The 19,239-nt window shown below is 39.9% G+C and overlaps 3 protein-coding genes across 5 annotated transcripts in view; 1 reads left to right on the top strand and 2 right to left on the bottom strand.

Annotated features, from left to right (window-relative positions):
* The window catches only part of OFD1 (OFD1 centriole and centriolar satellite protein), a 33,815-nt gene extending 32,925 nt beyond the window's left edge, over positions 1-890 (bottom strand). The window contains exon 1 of the mRNA XM_033053325.2: positions 456-890. The gene's annotated coding sequence lies outside the window, so the exon portion shown is untranslated. The remainder of the gene's footprint in view (positions 1-455) is intronic.
* TRAPPC2 (trafficking protein particle complex subunit 2) lies at positions 21-5,930 on the top strand. The gene is made up of 5 exons (XM_033053344.1): positions 21-64; positions 917-1,026; positions 2,687-2,831; positions 3,571-3,656; positions 4,515-5,930. The coding sequence occupies exons 2-5, from the start codon at positions 934-936 to the stop codon at positions 4,611-4,613; spliced, it is 423 nt and encodes a 140-aa protein (XP_032909235.1). The 5' UTR covers positions 21-64; positions 917-933; the 3' UTR covers positions 4,614-5,930.
* A 3,574-nt stretch (positions 5,931-9,504) lies between these two features.
* Positions 9,505-18,702, bottom strand: RAB9A (RAB9A, member RAS oncogene family). Of its 3 annotated transcripts, XM_033053341.2 has the most exons (3): positions 18,557-18,645; positions 15,241-15,328; positions 9,505-10,582 (listed from the first exon to the last, which is right to left on the bottom strand). In XM_033053341.2, the coding sequence occupies exon 3, from the start codon at positions 10,546-10,548 to the stop codon at positions 9,943-9,945; it is 606 nt and encodes a 201-aa protein (XP_032909232.1). In that variant the 5' UTR covers positions 10,549-10,582; positions 15,241-15,328; positions 18,557-18,645; the 3' UTR covers positions 9,505-9,942. The 3 variants fall into 3 exon arrangements, with proteins under 3 accessions (XP_032909232.1, XP_032909234.1, XP_032909233.1); XM_033053343.2 differs by lacking the exon at positions 15,241-15,328 and having other exon boundaries at positions 18,557-18,702; XM_033053342.2 differs by lacking the exons at positions 15,241-15,328; positions 18,557-18,645 and adding an exon at positions 18,200-18,298.
* Positions 18,703-19,239: the final 537 nt, after the last annotated feature.

Raw genomic sequence — 19,239 nt, 5'->3', positions numbered from 1 at the left:
GGGGCGGGCGCAGAGCGGCGCTTCCGGCGGCCGCGGGCGGGCGGCGGACGGGGCGCGGCGCAGGGTAGGCGGCGGGCCCGGCCGGGACTGTGCGGGAGGGTCCTGGGCCCCTTCTCCCGGCGCGTTTCCTCCTCTCCCTGTGCCGCGGGCCCTCCTGGGCACGGCAGCCCCGCGGAATTCGGCCCTTCCCCCGGTGGGCGGCGGGACGGGCCGGCCTTTCCGGGCTCCTCTGGGGTGCCCGGGGATTGGAGTGCCCGGGGCCACGGGGCTGTCGCACGGCCGCCGTGTGCCAGCGGGGAGGTACCCGCTGCCTGCTGCTCTTCCCCTTTCTGCTGCCTGTGAGCAGGGCCCGGGGAGAGACAGGCGAGGAGGGTTCTCGGAGGCGGCCGCAGCGCGTTTTGGCCTGGGATCGCTGTGTCCGGGGGGTAAATCAGGCAGGAGGTGGCTTTGGGTACCTAGGTTCGCTTCCAGCTCTGCTTTCCAAGGATGTTCTCTGGCTCCCCCAGAATCTGTCAGGTTGGAAGGGAGCACAGGCATCTGGCCCAGCCTGCTCAAGCAGAATTATCCTGGAGCACAGGACACAGGATTGTGTTCAGACGGTTCTGGAATAACTCCAGCCTCTCTGGGCAGTCTGTTCCAGTGCTCAGTCACACGCACAGCAAATAAGTTCTTCCTCGTGCCCAGGTGGAACTTCCTGGGCATCAGTTTCTGCCTGTTGTTTCTCATCCTGGTGGTTGCATGCACCAAGAGCTTGGCTCCATCCCCTTGATGTGCATACCTAAATGTTTATCTGTCTTTAGCTTCTGATAAATATTGGTAAATATATTTGGTATAATATTTGGTTGGCTGATTTTTAGGAGCTCTTCTGCATGGGTTAGTATATAGACTCATCAGCGTTTTTGTCTTTTCTTGTAAGGAGCATTGTTTTGAAGAATGTCTGGAAGTTTCTACTTCGTGATAGTTGGTCATCATGATAATCCCATATTTGAAATGGAATTTCTGCCTCCTGGAAAAGTAGAGTCAAAGGTGTGGTTTTTTTTTCCCCCGTGACACTCCTGTGATTTTTTTATAATTTTACCATGTATTAGAAGCATGACCAGTGTGTTGTTAAAAGTAGTATCCACTGTTTTCTGGGATTTTTTAAATAGAAATTTTGTCATAGGGAGTAGAACTCTGGATTTCCCAAGTCTCTTAAAAAATCTGTGCCAGATTATACTAGTTCTTCACAAAACACAACTTCCTTATATATTCCCTGCTGTATGTTATAGAATATATATCTGAGTTTTGCTTTGATAATTTCTCTTAGTATGCAAAAGTTTTATAATAGCTGTTTATTGTTTAATGCCACTTACTTTTAAGGTATTTGTATACAGTAATAAGGAAAAATAAGGAGCATAAATTTGAAAGTTCTATTCAGTCCTTTATTTTTTATGCTATAAAATACCTAATTTTTTAATCATCTTCATTAGTCATACTTGGTTTTAAGTAAGGAAAGCTAAAAACTTACATTGCTAGATAAAGACTTTGAAAATGTGAGAAATTTAATACTACTCAATAAGTAGCGTTTCCAGTGGGAAAAGAACAAATCTATCCATAAGTGGTATTGCATCAAAGAAAAAATAGACTTCAGAATAAAACTGCGTGTATCCAAAAATATTTGGAGTGTATCTAAAAATGGAAGTGTATGCTCTCACTGATTGGAACTGCATGGCACCATCTCTGTTTTGAAGTACTGTCCATAAAAGATCATAAATAAGGCTGCTCAGACTAGACTTTGTGTGAGAATGTGTAAAAGCCGATTTGAGGGAACAACTGAGAGGTGAGAGTGGCAATAACAGCATCCTGTTACTGTGAGAAACTGTGCAAAACTACTCATTTTTCCAGTCTAATAAAAGCTTCCAGTGTGGTTTTGTCCTGTATCTCTTCTTGCCAGAGGCCCTCTGGTGTTCTAAATTCTCTACAAAGTGCCAAACACTGTGATCACTCTCATGTTTATTATAGGAAGAGATGCAATTTACATCTGCAGGCAAATATTTAATATTAGTTGCAGGATGTTTTTCTGCACTAGGGTTTAGAAAAAAGAAGACCCCAAAACCAATAAAACTATCCTGTTTCTAGGTAAACAACATGAGAAAAACAATATTTAGGTGATTTTATCAGCATACCTGCCCTTTGTATCTCTGCTTTCCCCATCTGTCCCCCAGCTTTTACACATTGTAAGCTATGGGTCAATTTCTCTCAAATATAACTGAAATCATATAGTCAGAAAATGCTGCATTTTATGTATGCTATGTAAATATCACAAAAACAAGTGTTTGGAAAGAAGAGAAAAAGATATGAGAGCCTCTATTGTGGAGTAAGTTAGCAGTGGGAGTTTGCCCATCAGTAAAGAAAACAATTCATCCTTGAGTTCATTCCTGAGACATAATGCAGGCTTTACTGATTTTGTTGCTCTAAGGACTGGTTTTGTGATGATCTTTCTATTATGACCTCTTCCTAGAAACTAAATATCATGACAACATATGCTAGTTTCATTTAATCACAGAATGGCACATGTGACAGAAAAACAGGTATATGTAGCATTATGTGACTTGAACACTGATTCTGTAGCAACTTGAGCAAATGATTGTTTATATTTCATTCCTTTCACTGAATTACTAATTACTGTCTTGTGGAAATGCATTAGGATGATCATCGCCATCTCAACCAGTTCATTGCCCATGCTGCTCTGGACCTCGTAGATGAGAACATGTGGCTTTCTAACAACATGTATTTGAAGACTGTGGACAAGTTTAACGAATGGTTTGTTTCTGCTTTTGTCACAGCTGGACATATCCTTCCTTATATAAGAAAAACCTCTTCCCAGAAAGAAGTAAGTTAGATAAAGTGAGTTTAGAACAGATTTCTCTGGCTGTTTGCTGTTATTCTTAGAGTCATCAGCTTCAGAAAGAACTGTGTTGGGAGGCACAGCAGCTGGGAACAGTTGGAAAGGAGGATTTTTACCTTTGTAGGAGCCAAAATAGCATAATGAAATGTGGTACTCACGTGGAGTAAAGAGATATGAGAGGCTCAGAGCAAGCTTGTATGATTCTCTGCTCCCACCCCTTTGACCGTGCTGGAGAGGAGAAGTGGCAGTGACATGCCTGGTGTCAGTCACTCCAATGGGGAAAATGCAGTGCCAAGCCTGGATACTATGTACAGGTAGTCCTAGAACTATTTGTTGTGAAACATTTGTTACACATAGCAAGTAACCTTGAGTGGCATTTTAACTTTAGAGGTACATGGCAGAGGTGCAGAGAGCATCATCCACATTCAGAATTACATTGTTTTAAAAAGAACAACCTTGGCTAGAGAGGTGATTATTTTCAAATTGGGGGATGTTAAAATATAAAGGTAATGCTTTTCAAATTTCATTGCTTCAATTACTTCTTTAAATCTCCCCTCCCTTGAGTCACTGCTACTTCATGTACAGCTAAACATTTTAGGTGTATGTTGAACTAGGTGTAAATGCTTGTCTCAGGATAATATCTCTTTTTTTTGTAAAAGTTTTATTCTCCTTAATTACTGCACATATGAGATTTATAATGCTTCATGATGTAAGGCAAGAAGATGGAATTAAGAACTTCTTTACTGATGTATATGAGTTGTATATAAAGGTAAGAACTCATTTTTTATGGTCGTGATGCATTACTTTTAAGTGTGTTCTGCTCTTCATGCTCAGGCACAGCTGTATTAGCATGTTTCCTCTTGGGGACCTGTACAAGCACCCATGCATTCCAAATCAGCCAGAGCTAGTAATGTGTGACACAAAGGCTCTATTTTCCATTAAACAGAATAGATTTTTTTTTTTTAATTGTTATAAACTCTGCTCTTTTAGACTCCTTCATTTTAGTCCAGTGATTTTTTGTAGAATAGATTAGAATGGTTTGGGTAGAAAGGGACATTAAAATCCATCTAGTAACAATTTCCCTGCCATGGGCAGGGACACCTTCCACTAGACCAGACTGGTCAAAGCCCCATCCAACCTGTCTTGAACAACTCCAGGGGTGAGGCATCAACAGCTTCTCTGGGCAACAGAGAACTTGTGGGGCAACTTCCTGTGATGCATTTTGTGGTAGTGTGGTATTGTTATGATGATAATGGAAGCACTGTTCTACAGAGCCCAGTAGCTTTGCTCTCAGAACACATAGCCCTTGTTCTCAAATCCTGGTGGTACTTCCACTAGATGGGGTCATGGCAAACAGCCACGGGAAGCATCACCATCTCAGCCTCCCATGGGCACTCAAAATGTTCCTAATGTCCACTGGTGTTACAGGTTTGTTCTGAGGAGCTGGTGCTGGGGGATGGCTCTGCACATGTGTGGGGAGAATGCAAGGGCTGGAAATCAAGGACTGTTTAGGAGGTCTGTGCTGTTAGTGGCACTAAATAGGCTGAAAGCTAGTAGTATGTGTCACCTGAAGTGACATTTTCCAGCGCTGGGCATTGTGCTTACTGATGGGTTTTTCTTTCCCCAGTTTGCAATGAATCCATTTTATGAACTCAATACTCCTATTCGATCCACTGCCTTTGAAAGGAAAGTCCAGTTCCTTGGGAAGAAACACCTTTTAAGCTGAATAAATAAATTTCCTGAGTGAGTGGCTTTTCCCTACTTTCCTGATTGTTTGAACTCTACTTCGTCTGGTTAGTCCCCTGCATAATTTATATTCATCTTCTGAAGACTGATTAATTGGATAGCTGCTAAAGCAGCTATTTCTTTTGCAGATATAGATAAGAACAGCCAAGCTTCTCTGGTGAAAAATGTGTTATCTCAAGAAGGTTCCTTTTATGTGGTATGAAAACCAAGTTTTAAACTGTCAGAGCCTACAGAGGTACAAAAGAAGAAACTGAGACATTATGTGTTAATGCATTTGCAAAGTGTAAGCCTCTGACACAGGGTGGGAGGAAATCAGACCTAAATGCAAAAGATGTTGCCAGTCATCTGGTTTAATATGAGCAAAAGGAATTCTTGAGTATTTGGCCTAAGTGCTTAATTTTATTATAGACTTTCCTACTTGTGTTCCTTCAGTGGAGAACTCAATCTGCAGAATAACCAGACTAACATTACACTTTATGGTAGTAAATCAAGCCTCTATTTATTAATGTGTAATTGTATGTATATAAAGTGCTCAATAAAAAATGGATTGATCAGAAAAGCTGTCTCCAGTACTTGAAGAAATTTGGAGGAAAACTCCATAGTTTAAAAGTGTGTAATTTGAAATTTTCTGTGTATTTAGTGCAATGCACATTTAGCTGCCGTGTTGCATCAATGAATGAAGTAGACCAGAACAGCCAGATCTGCCCTGACATTAATTCTAATTCACACATGAAAAAAACCCAAACTAAATTTACATGTTTGAACCCATGTTTTTTTCCCATTATTTCTGCAACTGCTGAAAACTTTCTTTGTGTAAATAAATTTAGAGGAGAATTTTTGAACCATGAAACTGTATTTGTTGAGGTTTCAGAAAGGCATTATTTGGCTGTCTGGCTCTTATTCCATTTTAAAATGTTTTAGGAACCATTTTGCAAAACTTAACATAATTCCAAACCAGTAATTTTTAGATAGATCATTTGGCATACGTGTACCTAATACTTTGCTTGGGTTTACAGTTTCAAGTATTCTGTTCCTCTTTGCAGCAAATCTGTATAAGCTATCTTGTGTTTTTTTTTTCACGACTGAAAAGTTATTTCCAAAGGAAGTGGCATGCTGTTCTAAGAAGTATTTTGCATAGTCTGTATAATTAAGGGGACCATGTGTATGTGCTATAAATGTATAGTCAGTCATTATTTCTGCACTTACTAAGCTGACACTCTAAAATGTTCCAGGGGAAAAAAGAACATGATAAAGACTTGCAATATTTACCTTAAATAAAACATGGAATGATGCAGTATGGATGCCTCTTGAGTATACTTGAAGTGATTTGGAAGAAAACTAGATAACCACAGTACAGTACCTGGTGCGGTGGCCAGTGAAGATGGGAATGCTTGTCTTTGCAATGTTATTGCATACAAACTGCATTGCACAGCACTTTGATAATGTCATGTAATTGTATATAAATCAATTTTTTTTCCTGTATACATGGAAGTAACAGAAACACACTTGAGGTAAAGCATTCTTGATCATCTGATAAGGAGCCACTGAGCTGCAGTTATTTTCTACTTCCTGCCCTGAGCATGATGACTGAAAAAATACTAACAGTTAAGATTCACTGAGGAAATACTTAAATAATTATATACTTAGCAGAAAGAAAAGGCTTGGCAAATATGAAGGATTAGTGCTAACAGTTTCTACCACTTTTAGAAGCTACATTTTCTATAATTGCATTTGCTACTGCAGTAGGAGCAGCATTTTTAATTACAAATTTACAATTTACGGATTTTACAATACATAAAATGAAAGCATTTTTTCTCTTGTCTGATTTCTGAAGGCAGTTAGCCAAATGGTGCCTGTTGTTATGCCTCCCCTACCTATTTCCCTTTTTCCTCTGAATATATGAGTTGTAGATGGGACATGCAGACTCAGGTCCACTTAGGCTTTATGAAAACATACTCTTACTGGCCACAGGAACAAAAGAATTATGTCCTAACTCATCAACTTTGTCAGAGTTTGTGGTTCAGGAGCATTGTCTCATGACAAAACTCTGAAGGCCTTGGTGAGGTAACTCCAAGTTCTCTCCACGTGGACTTGTTTATGCTTTAGTTTGTGTTTTCTTCACAGTCAGCTGAAAGACCAGGAGCTGAAATGATGGGTGAAAATTACCTTGTGGTCAGCTAAAGTTACAAATCTGCTCTAGGTCTGACAGCTGCAGTTCCAGCATACTTCAGTGAACAGTTTCTCAGTGAAGAGACACCTCCTTTGCAAAGATTATGTTCCTACCCTCTCAGGGGCTTAAGAGTAAGAATTCAAAACCAAGTCTGTTGCAGTACAAGAAAAGAGATAATCTACATTATGCAATAAAGGCAATAAAAAGCTTATGAGTAAAGGGATTAGAATTACCCTAAGTCATTAAAAATTCAAGCACAGGGAGATGAAAACATGAGCACAAGCTAACATGCATCAACTTCAGCACATCTGGCTGGAAATGCAACTCAGACTCTACTTTCTACAAGGTTCTGTTACTGTTTAGGTAACTTGCCAGGTGACTTAAAGTAAGATCCATTTGAGGTATGGAGCAGCTATTGAAGCAGTTTATGTAAGCATTGATACAGTTTGCTGTGACATGAGCTGTCAGCTGCCCTAGGTAGCTTCTTCTGGCCCTCCCCATTCTGTTCTCTAACAAGCACAACTTTCAGTAGTCCCACCACTCTGCCACAACAGTTGTTTTTTCTCCTCATTTTAAAGGACATCTGGAAGTTTGCATGCATATTACACAGTATGCTCTGTCAGTCTACAGAGCTCCAAATACTGCTAACAGGACTCTGAAATATTTGAGATGTGTTACTCTTGAAAGAAATGTGAATTGAGACAAGCCACAAATGCCTATCTTGCATCCATATGGAATGAGACCTAGCTTTTAAAAAGCATAGAAATTAATGTTTGTTATTAAGCATCATGATTTTATACCTGTCACCTATAGTTATAAGCTTGTCAGAAGATTTTTGATTCTGTAGGCACTCAGTAGTTTCTCTCTGAGACCATTTCCTGACCTAAACCTAATCCTATACTGTCATATTTATACAGCATGTACACATCTGTTTGTCTTTACTGGCCACTTTTGTGATTACTGAATAGTTGTGATACAGCAGCTCCCAGGGCATGAGTAATACACGTCTATAAGATTATGTTTTAAATTTATTAAACCAACATCTCGGAGCCTTGGTAACCATGATGTTAAATGAGAAGGGGACAGATAGGAAAACATAGATGCCTGGGCACAAGAAAGACCACAGTGGTTCTCATACTTCATTTTTTCCTTTTAGCAATCTTACTTGAATGGTATCCGTAGTACTCTAGTCACAGTTATTTTCAGCTCCTGTTTTATTTCAACCTTAATCGCTGCTAAAATGAATGTTAAAAGGAAGCTTTAGGTAGTTAGTAGTTTTACAACAATCTCATGTCACTAGCTTAGTACCGCTAACATAAGCAATCTTCACTTCTAAAGTTTTATGCCCTCTTATCCTAAGATTAAGAGGGATTTAGCTAAGATTTTCTTCACAGATCTTTTCATTCATTGACTAGAAATTAAACATAAGCAGCAGTTCAACATATAACTTCTCAGGGACTGAAGTTTAAAACACAGTTCTGTTGGTGAAGGTACAAGAATGAATCAGATTCAGGAATGCACAAAAGATGAAAACATGGCACTTCTGAACAGGAGTAGCAGAGTAAAGTTGTCCTGGACAATTTCAAGCAAGAATAAAATACATTCAGAAAAGCGTACTAAGAGCAACAAGGGTTTGTTTTTGCGAGCTTTACTTCAAAATAATTACACCAGGTACAGATTGATCAGATGCTTTTTAAGATAAAACGCTTGCTGGTAACGTTCTCTCAAGAAAGGCTTTTCCATTGAAACAAAAAAGTTGCTGTACAGAAAGCAGTTGTTTAATAGACTTCCTTTCTCAGAGCACATGTGCACATGTGCCTGTTAGCAGTCAGATTACAGATGGAAGCAATAGTGCACTAGTGATTTTGCTATTGCAAGGACAGTGGTTACTCTGAGAGCCAATACTGAATGATTTCTCATACAAGTATTCTACCACTTAAACTGCACCTGAAAGCCTCAAAAACACCTGTAGTTTTGTCTTCCTGACTGCAAAAAAGACTGACAATAAACACAGAATTTACTCCTGTTCATCATTATGAAATTAATTCAGTAATATAAAAAACATCTCTTAAATGTGTAAGTCCATATCCTAAAATAGCAATTGTAATAAGGATCAAATTCAGCTCAAACACTATCTATAGTTATATATCTGTATTAGGGCTGAAAGCTGTCAAACTCTACTGTAAGAGCTTCCTGAGTTCTCTACATATTGCCAATCCTTAATATCACAGTGCAGATATTACTGGTAAACACATTCATAGCTCAGGTTAACAGGAACAAGAAGTTTGGAACTTCTAAGGCTGTACACAAGGAATTTTCCTAAAAAACTGTCACAATGTGGATCTTTTCAAGTGCTATTAAAGCCGACTGAATAAAGCATTTCTTTTCCAAAAAACGGTTATATTTCAGTTACCCAGATTTTTCACCTTATTGTTGAGAAACATGCTAGAACGGACTTAAGGCAAAGACATACAATAATTTTAAAAATGATCAGTATTTTGCATTAAACCACTGGAAAAATTAGTGCAGCATTAGAATAGTCTGTGGGAAAAAATGGACATTAAATACATAGGAAACTTATTTCCTACTTATAAACCTACACAAATTACAACAACATTAGGCAATTAGAAGACCTGGACATAATTTATATTAATTTACAATAACCACATTAGAGATGAAATACCACTCACAGCAAAAGGAATGTAGTGAGACTGAAGTTTAATACCAAGCATTGTTAAGAAACTGACATCTAACGAAACAAAAGTGGAATGCCGATTTCATAAAAATATACACATATAAAAGTATCTTTGTGCCTGAATTCCAGAACAGCTTCTCCAAAGTAGTGCTTCTAGAACTTTCAAGTTTTAATTATATTCAAAATATTTATCATTTGAATAAAGTTGGCAAATTACATTCCTATATTATTTTTTTACTTGATGTCTTCCTAAACAGAAAGCATCACTTATTCAATAATGGGTCACTCATGAACGGAGATTTTTCATTTTCTCCCTCATGAAAGCAGCAGAATATTACCATTTTAATATTAGAATGAAATCCATTTGTTATTCTATCTACTATATCTTCCCTGTTCTTTTACAGAGCAAGCTAGTCAACAGTAATTTGGCAAAAAAAATTTAAGTCAACAACAAGATGAACTGGGTTTCGGTTTCCGGTGAAGGTTTACCGTATCTGTTTGAATAAAGTGATCTGATCTATCTTCAGAGGCTAGAACTCTTCTAACAGCTTCTTCAAAGGCTGCTGCAACATTAGTGGCATCTTTTGCACTGGTTTCAAAGTAGGGATGGTTGCCATTATTCCTGCACCAGTCTTGGGCTTCCTCTGTAGACACTTGCCTTTCATCGATATCAACTTTGTTACCCAGTATCACAAATGGAAAACTTTCAGGTTCCTTGACATCTGCATAATAAATGAATTCTTTCTTCCAGTTGCTTAAGTTTTGGAAGCTTTGAGAGTCATCCACACTAAAGGTTAGCAGGCAACAGTCTGAACCTCTATAGAAAGGAGTCCGCAAGCTCCTAAACCGTTCCTGACCCGCCGTGTCCCATATCTGCATTGTAACAAAATGTCCATCGACTTCCAACTCTTTATTTAAGAATTCCACACCTATTGTATGAAACAGCTGGGCATCAAACTTGTTGGTGACATATCTGTTCATAAGGGAACTCTTCCCAACTCCACCATCTCCTAGCAGTATTACTTTAAGGAGTGATGATTTTGCTGCCATTGTTATGGGAAAAGATCCTCCTGGTTTCCTAGACCTGTAAAGAATAAGAAAATCATTAAAAAGAAAAATAGTTGTGAGCAGCAAATTTTCAACACAAGTATCTAGAATGTATTTTAAATTCCACCAACATTAAGTTTCATGTACAAAAACATGACTCCCCTAAATAGGTGAACTGTAGATACACTCCTGTAAGAATACCCACCCAAGAATACTAAATTTAAGAGGTGTTTCTTCCACAGACTGCAGTCTGCACCTAAGCAGTATGCTGCATAAGTTACTGCTCTGTCACTTAAAACACTTTAAAACCCCCAAACCCTTCAAACCACCCCCTCTTTGTGCTGAAGGGGTATCACATCACATTCAACAAGTGCTATAATTCATTTATGTTCACCGGAAAAGGTTCATGGAAAAAAGACAAGTGAGAGAATTTTACAGAGTATGTGCCTTGAACTAGTCACTTCAGTGCTGTATTTTATTACCAAAGTTATTTTTTAAACCAATGCACTTGGAACACAGTTATCTATTGAACAAATGCAAATGCAATAATTTTATTTAAATGAGCATTCAATAGCTTATAGTTTATCCTTGCAGAACAGCATTGATGAATGGAATACTATTAAAACTACCACAGAAGAAAATTTGCTGTTACTACTGCAATGGTATTCAAAATGCCACGTACCAAGCCCAAGCCTACAGTGACAGTTCAGTTAGGAGGTGTCAACTTCCCATAGTAAAACTGTCAAAAATTCAGGAAGTGCTAGTGAATAGTCTGGCTGCCAGCATGGGGATGACAAATTAGGGACACCAAAGAAGATTTTTTAACTGTTAGACTTACAGAAATTTTTAAAAAATCCTTTATCACTGAAGTAGACTGCTCATTAGTGCTTTGTACCCAACCTTTGCTCTCACAACTGTAGTGTCATCCAATACTGTAAAATGGTATTTTGATTGCTTGGGAGTAAAGTTTCATTTTAACAAGCCCAAACTGAAGTTTCTGTATGAGGAGAACTGTGTTCCTAAACCTGCCTAATAGTTTGGGTTTCAGCCCGAACAGATTTCTCTGAAAATAGCATCTATTTAAAATGGAAATGGGTCAGAAGTTGCCTAGTCCCTCTCTTTCTTTGAGGGAAGGAATGTGGTCTTGCTAGTTGTAATTAGCATTACTGGCATATACATCACCCACAGTGTGGCTGTAGAATTAGTACCTGATACAAGCTGGTGTGAGAGTCATATGACTCTGTGCTGCTTTACAATCAAGGCCTACAGTAGAAACAAGAAATTTCAGGAATTTTTTTATCAGTGACTTTTCATCTTTGAATATTTATTTGGCTAGACACAATCTACAGTAAGACAGAAGGAGTAATTTAAAGCCTCAACACAAGAAAAAGTCAAAATACAAGGAATGGACCGCTTCCATTAAAAATTTGTTCAGAGCAAGTATTTAATTCATTCATACTGCATAATTAACAAGGTTTATAAAACCTTAATTCTGTACAGGTTTCTATGATACTTAGAAGCTACAAGAAGATAGTTCATTTGCCCTTCAGAGAACTATGGATAATGGCTATGGTTCAGGTTGTGAAAACATGCATTTTAGAGCACGTGAAAAGCCTTATTAGAGTCACTGGACTACTTGCATAAGAGTTGCAGGTTTATGCTTAACTCTTGAAAATGGTCCAGTGTGTATTTATTTACGTCTCCAGTTTCTACATCCACAGATAGGAGCTGCTTCTTAATAAATAATGCTTTCGTGGGAACAGAGGGTACTGAATGTTCTCCTGTTTTTCCCTACCAGAGCAGGGAACAAGTTACAATTTATTTTTCCAGTCCTGCAGAAATCAGAAGTTCCCTAAAAGGCACAATGTGCATAAAGAACTGGCTTAAGTAGTTCTGACTGGTACTGTGGTATTCTTTAGTGCCTGCAGTTTTATCAATGGCAGTCATTATCATGAAATTATCCACAAAGCCACATTTTAAACAAAATACGTGAAAGGAAAGTGTTAACAGTATCTACTACTTTGTGCATCTAGAACCTGCAAAGTCAATTTCAACCGTGTGGGCCACTCCACTAGGTCTGAGAGACTGATTACCATAAAATTAGTTTTACTGAGCAGACAATTACAGACCAACCACAAATTATTAAAAGTGGACCAAACTGGTCCTTTCACACAAAAGCTACAGAAAGAGTCTTCTGTGATGTTGCAGGCAATGTTGCTTTTCAGGACATTCCATTTCCACAGCTGTCATGCTAGGTGAGAATTAAGTTTTTGTAAAGTTTTTATTCCAAAATAATGGAATATACATTCAGTCATTTAAATAGATGCTGACAAGCTTCATTTGAAGCAACAAAGAAACGTACTTATAAGTATTAACAAGTATGCTTGTTTGAAAGCAGCAAAGACCTTGTACATTTACAGTTTTATTACTATATAAGGGACTCATCTGAAGCTACACTGATAATGTGATTTAGAGTATCTGCAGCACCAGAGTGGCATTTTTCCAAACAGCAGACTGCTGTATTTTTTCCTGATTGCGCATCTTTAAGTAAGTAAAGATTTTTAAGAAGCTCAGTTTTTGTAATTGTCTTTTCTAAAGTTATGAAGCCTTAACACTCCAACAAATAATACAATTATCAAATACTTAAGATACTACAAGAATTAATGTTATTTCTCCCATTATACAAGTTATCTGTATAATGTGAGTTTTGACAATGTTTCTGGAAGGGATTGTTAATATACAATATGATGGTTTTGAAGATTTACTACCTTAATTTTTCAGTTTAAATCATCATTCACCATCTGAAAACAAAACAAAAGCTTAATTCCTAATATGCATCTAATTGTTTTACCCAGCATCAGGAATTGCAAGACAGTATAAAATTATACATAACTGTTTGTTCCAGTTATTTCTTAGTGAGTTACACAATTAGTTAATGTAAAAGTAATCTCAACCTAGTAGACAAAGAGCCTGTAGCAAGAATTTTCCCTCATGTTCTTCAATCATTTCAATATTCAAAGCAAGTCAGAGCAAATAAATAAAAAGCAGCCCCACTTTGGCTCATTTTGATAACCATTTCTGAATTGCTTCCCCTAATTTACACGGATTACAGTGCTTAAATCACTGACTTCAATATTTGTGTTAAAAGCAAGAAACATTTTCTACTAAATGTAATTTATAATATGATAATATACCATAACGAAAAAAAGTAAATTAATTGTTGCCTTTCAGGATGTCCCTTTTAAACAGCAAAATGAATTGCAAGTCAGGTATTTCCAGTATCAGTCCAAATATTTGCTTTCAGAATGAAAGACAAATATCAGAAAAATCAGTTTGCATTACAAAATCCAGTCCTGCAAAGCTTAGTGAAATATCACTGCCTTGTCCAGCCTATGCATCTAGATTGTCTTACTTCCATATGTCAGCTTAGTATCTGTCTTCATGTTGAGTGCAAATAACTCTCTTGGTTTACTGAGGCAGCACTCAAAGAGAAGCAAGATTCTTGGTCTAGAAAACCACAGCAGCAACGTGTAAACTCAAGCCTAAGAATCTGTCCTTCTTTACTATAAAAATAATTTCATGGATTAAGGAGGAGCTGCTCACACCAGTGTACTGAAGGCTGAAGATAATTGCTGAACTCAAGTTCTACAGAAGAAGAGTGCTAGCCAACACAGTAACTGCATTGTATCTACAATGGGAGCAAGCTGCAAGCCCCACATACACTATTAAGCAGACCAAGGCAATTGGACCTATTTACAGTTTCATTTTTCCCACACTGATGCCAGCTAATGCAGCACAACAGTAAAAACCCAAACAAAAAAACACACATAGCAACTGAAGTTTCACCTCCACTCCCCTTTTCTTTTTTAACAGGGCACCAAAGCCTAGATCTATTGTAATAGCACCACTGAATTGCCTCAGGATTTTTGAAGAAACACATGTAAGGGACACTTCTAATTTCCAGACAATTGCTTCTCCACTTGTATTTACATTCTAACTTGGAAACAGGTGAGAAAATTTGTTTCAGTTATCACTTTCATTCAGTGGTCACTGATGAACTACCTGCTATACAAAACCAAGACTAAACTTGAAGGTTTTCTTGAGGATATGTAGCACACTGTCCTTTAACTGAAGCAGTTAAACTTAAACTCAAGTTTGTTCCCATCACATAAGTAATATTTATTTACAACCTAATATGCTAGCAGCCAAGACTTACTGAAAAAAGGAGCCATCTTTGATTTAGGAAAAAAACACTAAAGTTATGGACAAGCAGAATTAGCAGTTCTACAACAAGCATAACACTGACCATGTTTCACAATTTCCTATCCTCAAATTTACACATAAGCACATCTATTTCAGTTTTAAGGCTTATTTACAATTTTATTTACTTAGTCACCATATTTTGTTAAGTCACTGGTATCAGATTAGAAGTTTAAAAAGGCACACCACTGCAAGTATTTTGACTGAAAAAAACCATTTGCCTTTCAACAGAAATGTAAACTCCCTCATTAGTAGTTGGGTTTTTTTTCCACACAAAGCATTTGACAATAATTGCCAGGCTAGCATAGAAAAAGTAGCCCATCAAAGAATGACATTAATTGATTCTCTGTGAAATGTCTGAAAAGAAGTCCCAAGAATTACAACAGTTGCAGCAGAAAGGGCAGAATCCAAAACTACATAGTTTTCAACACTTACTGTTTGTGGAGGTTTTACATTTCTCAGCCCTCAATCACTACAGTGGTTAAACTTGTTGCCTATAGCAGATCTGCAAGTTTCCAAAAATCTGAAAAGAAAGGACAGAAGCACATTTTCTCACTTTTCTCCTCTTAGCCAATCCTAGTTCTTGTATTTTGGAGGCAGTGGTTTATACCCTGGTCAATTAAGTGGCACAAGAATTCTTTATTAGTGCATAAGAGGCCACAAGCATGTTTGACCTTTAAAGACTTTTTTTCTCAATTCAAAGGAAAACAACCAGATATGAAGTCAAGCTACAAGCTTTGTACTTTTGAATATGTTACAAGCAGAGACATTAGTCAGCCTCCAAACTGAACCTCCCCTCCATGGGGCACTGATGTAAGAGCTGTGGATCAGGAACACCCCTCTACTGATAATCACTTGTCAGCTGCCTGGAGGCCCTTCAGTCATACAGCTCGACATACCAAGGTCCTAATTCCTTGCAAGTGTTCCTTCCTGTATCTGTGATTTCACCACTGCACTATGAAGATAACCTGTCAGCAAATTATTAAATAGCTATCCAAAAGAAAATACAGACTATCTGAAATTGCCTCAAGTGTAGGCAGCCTAGACACGCTGGATCTAACACCAGAATATCATTAGAATTTACTTGTAATTTCTTACATGAACCCAACCCAAAAGGGACTGTCATTCAGCTGTTGCCACGCATTTCAATACCAAAAAAGTCTGGGGGTTTCTTTGTAAGGTTGCTTTTGACTCAGGAGCTCAGGATTCTAGTTCAAACAGTTGCCTGGCCTGACTCAGGGCTATGAAAGAACCGGTGGTCAAGAGAAGGAATCCTGAAGTTCACATAATCCTTGGATCATTAAATCATTTCAGGACCTACTGCCAGAATCACTTCATTTATTCTAACTTCTAGCTAGACACAAAGTCAATTAGCAAAATTTGTCAGGAGAAATGCCTACATTTATATTTCTGCCAGTTTAATCTTGTATAAGCCTAACCTTAACCTCCAAACTCATTCCCCAAATTCAAGCAGAATGAGTGAACTTATTTATTCGGATTTAATCAGAGTTGACATTTCTCAGCAGTTCACAGTTAAACATCTTCCAACTTAAATATTCTATTACTTTCAGCCAACTTCAAAACACCCTCTGGTGCTGCTGCTCCTGGTCCAACACTGCTAACAATGCCTGAGCTATTTGACATTCTCCTTGCAATCTACTTCTCTATTACTCCTTTCACTCTTTCAATAACTTTTCCAGCAATTATTTTGCCCAAATGTGCTCATCTTTCTCCCTTGCATTAGTTTCCCTTTTCCTTCAGGGAATCTTAGTAATAGCAGCCTCTATTGGTGCAAGGCTACCTTGTACATTCATATTCTTCCCAGTATAACTCTTGTGACGAAAGCCCATCCCTAAGGCATTAAGTGGGTTACACTGTACCAGGCCAACACACTTCTCTGCTCTGCTGAGAATGAAAACAAAAACAAAACACAGAGGAGAATGAACACTACTAAAAAAAAAAACCAAAAATGAAATAACAAACCCTAAGGACTTCTTACAAGCCTTTTCACTGGGAAGTTTTTATTCATTGTGAAATGCTTATGTAAAATTCCAATCCCAAGGAGTTGGAAGATCTGTTTCCCAGAATTTATTACCAAATTGACACAAAATAAAACAAGGTTGGAAATCTAAAGATCTTATTTGACCCTCTGCAATTCTTTTTTTTTCATATATTTTCAATTTAAGGAAACTGATGGTATTTGAGCACTCGAAAGCAAAACAAGGACTGCTAGAGCAGGTTTTTTTGTTTGTTTTAAATACACTCTCTTTTTAAGATTATGGAAAAGGCTTTACTAAAATTAAGACAGCAAAGACAGCTCCATACAACCTGAATGAAAACAGAGAAAAGTAACAGTTCATTATAAATTTGATGTTGGTATGAAACACAGATATAGCTGTACCATCCTTTGGTTAGGTTTCTCTGAAAATAAAAGTGCTAAGGAAAAAGGTTTTGAATTTATTTTGGGTATGTCTTCTCTCCCTCCAGTCTGTCATTACAGTTTGTTACCTTCAAAGCTACTAAAAGTCATGAAAAAACACTTTGAAAAAACAAACAAAAAAAACACACACAAAAAAACCCACAGTCACACACAGCCACCCTTACTCTAAAAAAAACAAGCACTAACAACTTCAGTGTTGCACAACACTTTAAAAGTAAAGACAAATAAAACCCACATGCTTATTTAGTGTAGCTGTTATTATGGACAAAAGGAAAACAGCACATAGGACGGGAGGCTGCATGACAGCTATCTGCAGACAAGCACTTCAATTCCTGAACAAAACTTAGCCGAGATAGTCCCTACTTGACTGTCCCACCCAAGGCAATAAAACTTAAATGTACTCTCTACATATCTACTTATATGTAACCTTGCAATAAAGGCCACTAATGGAGGTTTTAAAAGCTATTTTTCTTGCTCTATTCTGTTATCCACTCGATTGTTTTACACAAGTTATACGTAACACGGATTTACTTGCTCCGAGAGCAGCCCATCAGCCACCCAGAGGTAAGCGATTCCCAGCTGTGGGCCATGCCCATCCCTGCCCTCCCAGCCGTGACCACACCTGAGCCCGCAGAGCCACCTGCCGCCCCTGGGACCTCCCCGGCCCCGCAGACCGGCTCAGCAGTCACTGCTTCAGAAAAGAAGAACTGAAACCCAAGGGCGCGCTGAGCGGGCGGCCCCTCTCCAGCACAGAGCCCGCTCGGATGGAAAAGACCTCTGCGGTCACCGAAACCACCCCTGAGCCAAGAGCGCCCTGTGAACCAGCCCATGGCACCCAGCGCCACGTCCAGGCTTCCCTTAAACACCTCCAGCGACTCTGACTCCGCCGCCTCCCTGGGCAGCCCGCTCCAAGCACACAGCAACGAGAAAAAGGAAATAAAAGAGCTCCAGTACTTCTGCTCCCAACGTGACACGGGTCCGAAGCCCAGTTTCACCTGACAGACCAGCGATCCCTCAGGCGTGAGGAAGCGCTGCGGGGTCGGGACCGGCAGTGGGCCGGCTGGAGCCGCTTCCCAAAGGAGCCACCGCCTGCCCCGAGTCACGGGATCCCGGATCACGCCACATTCCCCGCCACCCGCACCGGCTCCGGGCAGCGCCCGAGGCCCCCTCCCACCGCGGGCCCGGCCGGGGCTGCCCTCCCGCTCCCGGCAGGCTGCGCCAGGGAACACCGGGGAGCGCGCCCGGCGTCTCGGACAGCGGCGGGGGAGCGAGCGGGGACCGCGGCAGCAAGGGAAAGGAAAACAACGCAACCTGACTCGGCTCCAGACCGCGGGAAGGGAAGTGCCGCCGCTCCCGGGCGCGCTGGGGAGGCCGATCCCTGCCCGCGGGAAGGGCCTGTGGCCGCTGCTGCCGCCGGTCCCGGTCCCGGGCTGCGCCACCGCCGCCGGGCGCTGCGGAAGGAACGAACATGGCGGACAGGCGGGGGGCGGGCCCGGGCACCGCGTGACACCGGCCCCGCCCACCGGGCAGCGGCCACGCCCCCACGGGGATGGGGGAGCTGGTCAGCCCGGAGCGGCGGGGACAGCGGGAATGGGGACAGCGGGGACAGAGGGGACAGCGGGAATGGGGACAGCGGGGACAACGGGAACAGGGGGAAACAGCGGGCAACGGGAACCACTGTGCACGCAGCCAGGCCAGGGCCGGAAAGGCCATCGAGGATCATCTCTCATCGATCTCTATCTCACTGAGAGCATTCCACTGGCAAAGATAACGCTTTTGCATGCCCTAGAACGCCCTGCGTTATTAAGCCCGAAAGTGCCTTTATAAGTGTTTGCCGGTCAGAGTTAGTTATTAAAGGCACGAATCTCACTGTGCTCCACACTAAGGGCCCCGAGTATGCAAACTCAGAATTGTAAAGCAGCTTCACTTTGCAAGTAGAAACGTTTAAAACTGTGCTTGTGTCAATGAAGGAATTCATCAAAATACAAAATTAT

This window comes from Catharus ustulatus, chromosome 2, assembly GCF_009819885.2.
Source record: "Catharus ustulatus isolate bCatUst1 chromosome 2, bCatUst1.pri.v2, whole genome shotgun sequence".
Classification (NCBI taxonomy): domain Eukaryota; kingdom Metazoa; phylum Chordata; class Aves; order Passeriformes; family Turdidae; genus Catharus; species Catharus ustulatus.
This window is presented reverse-complemented; position numbering and strand designations above follow the sequence as displayed.

Coding starts and splice junctions, on each gene's coding strand:
- RAB9A (XM_033053343.2), bottom strand. CDS start 10,548: ATGGCAGCAAAATCATCACTCCTTAAAGTAATACTGCTAGGAGATGGT.
- TRAPPC2 (XM_033053344.1), top strand. CDS start 934: ATGTCTGGAAGTTTCTACTTCGTGATAGTTGGTCATCATGATAATCCC. Junction 2,832..3,570: donor TGCTTTTGTCACAGCTGGAC/ATATCCTTCCTT, acceptor TAATTACTGCAC/ATATGAGATTTATAATGCTT. Junction 3,657..4,514: donor TATATGAGTTGTATATAAAG/GTAAGAACTCAT, acceptor TTCTTTCCCCAG/TTTGCAATGAATCCATTTTA.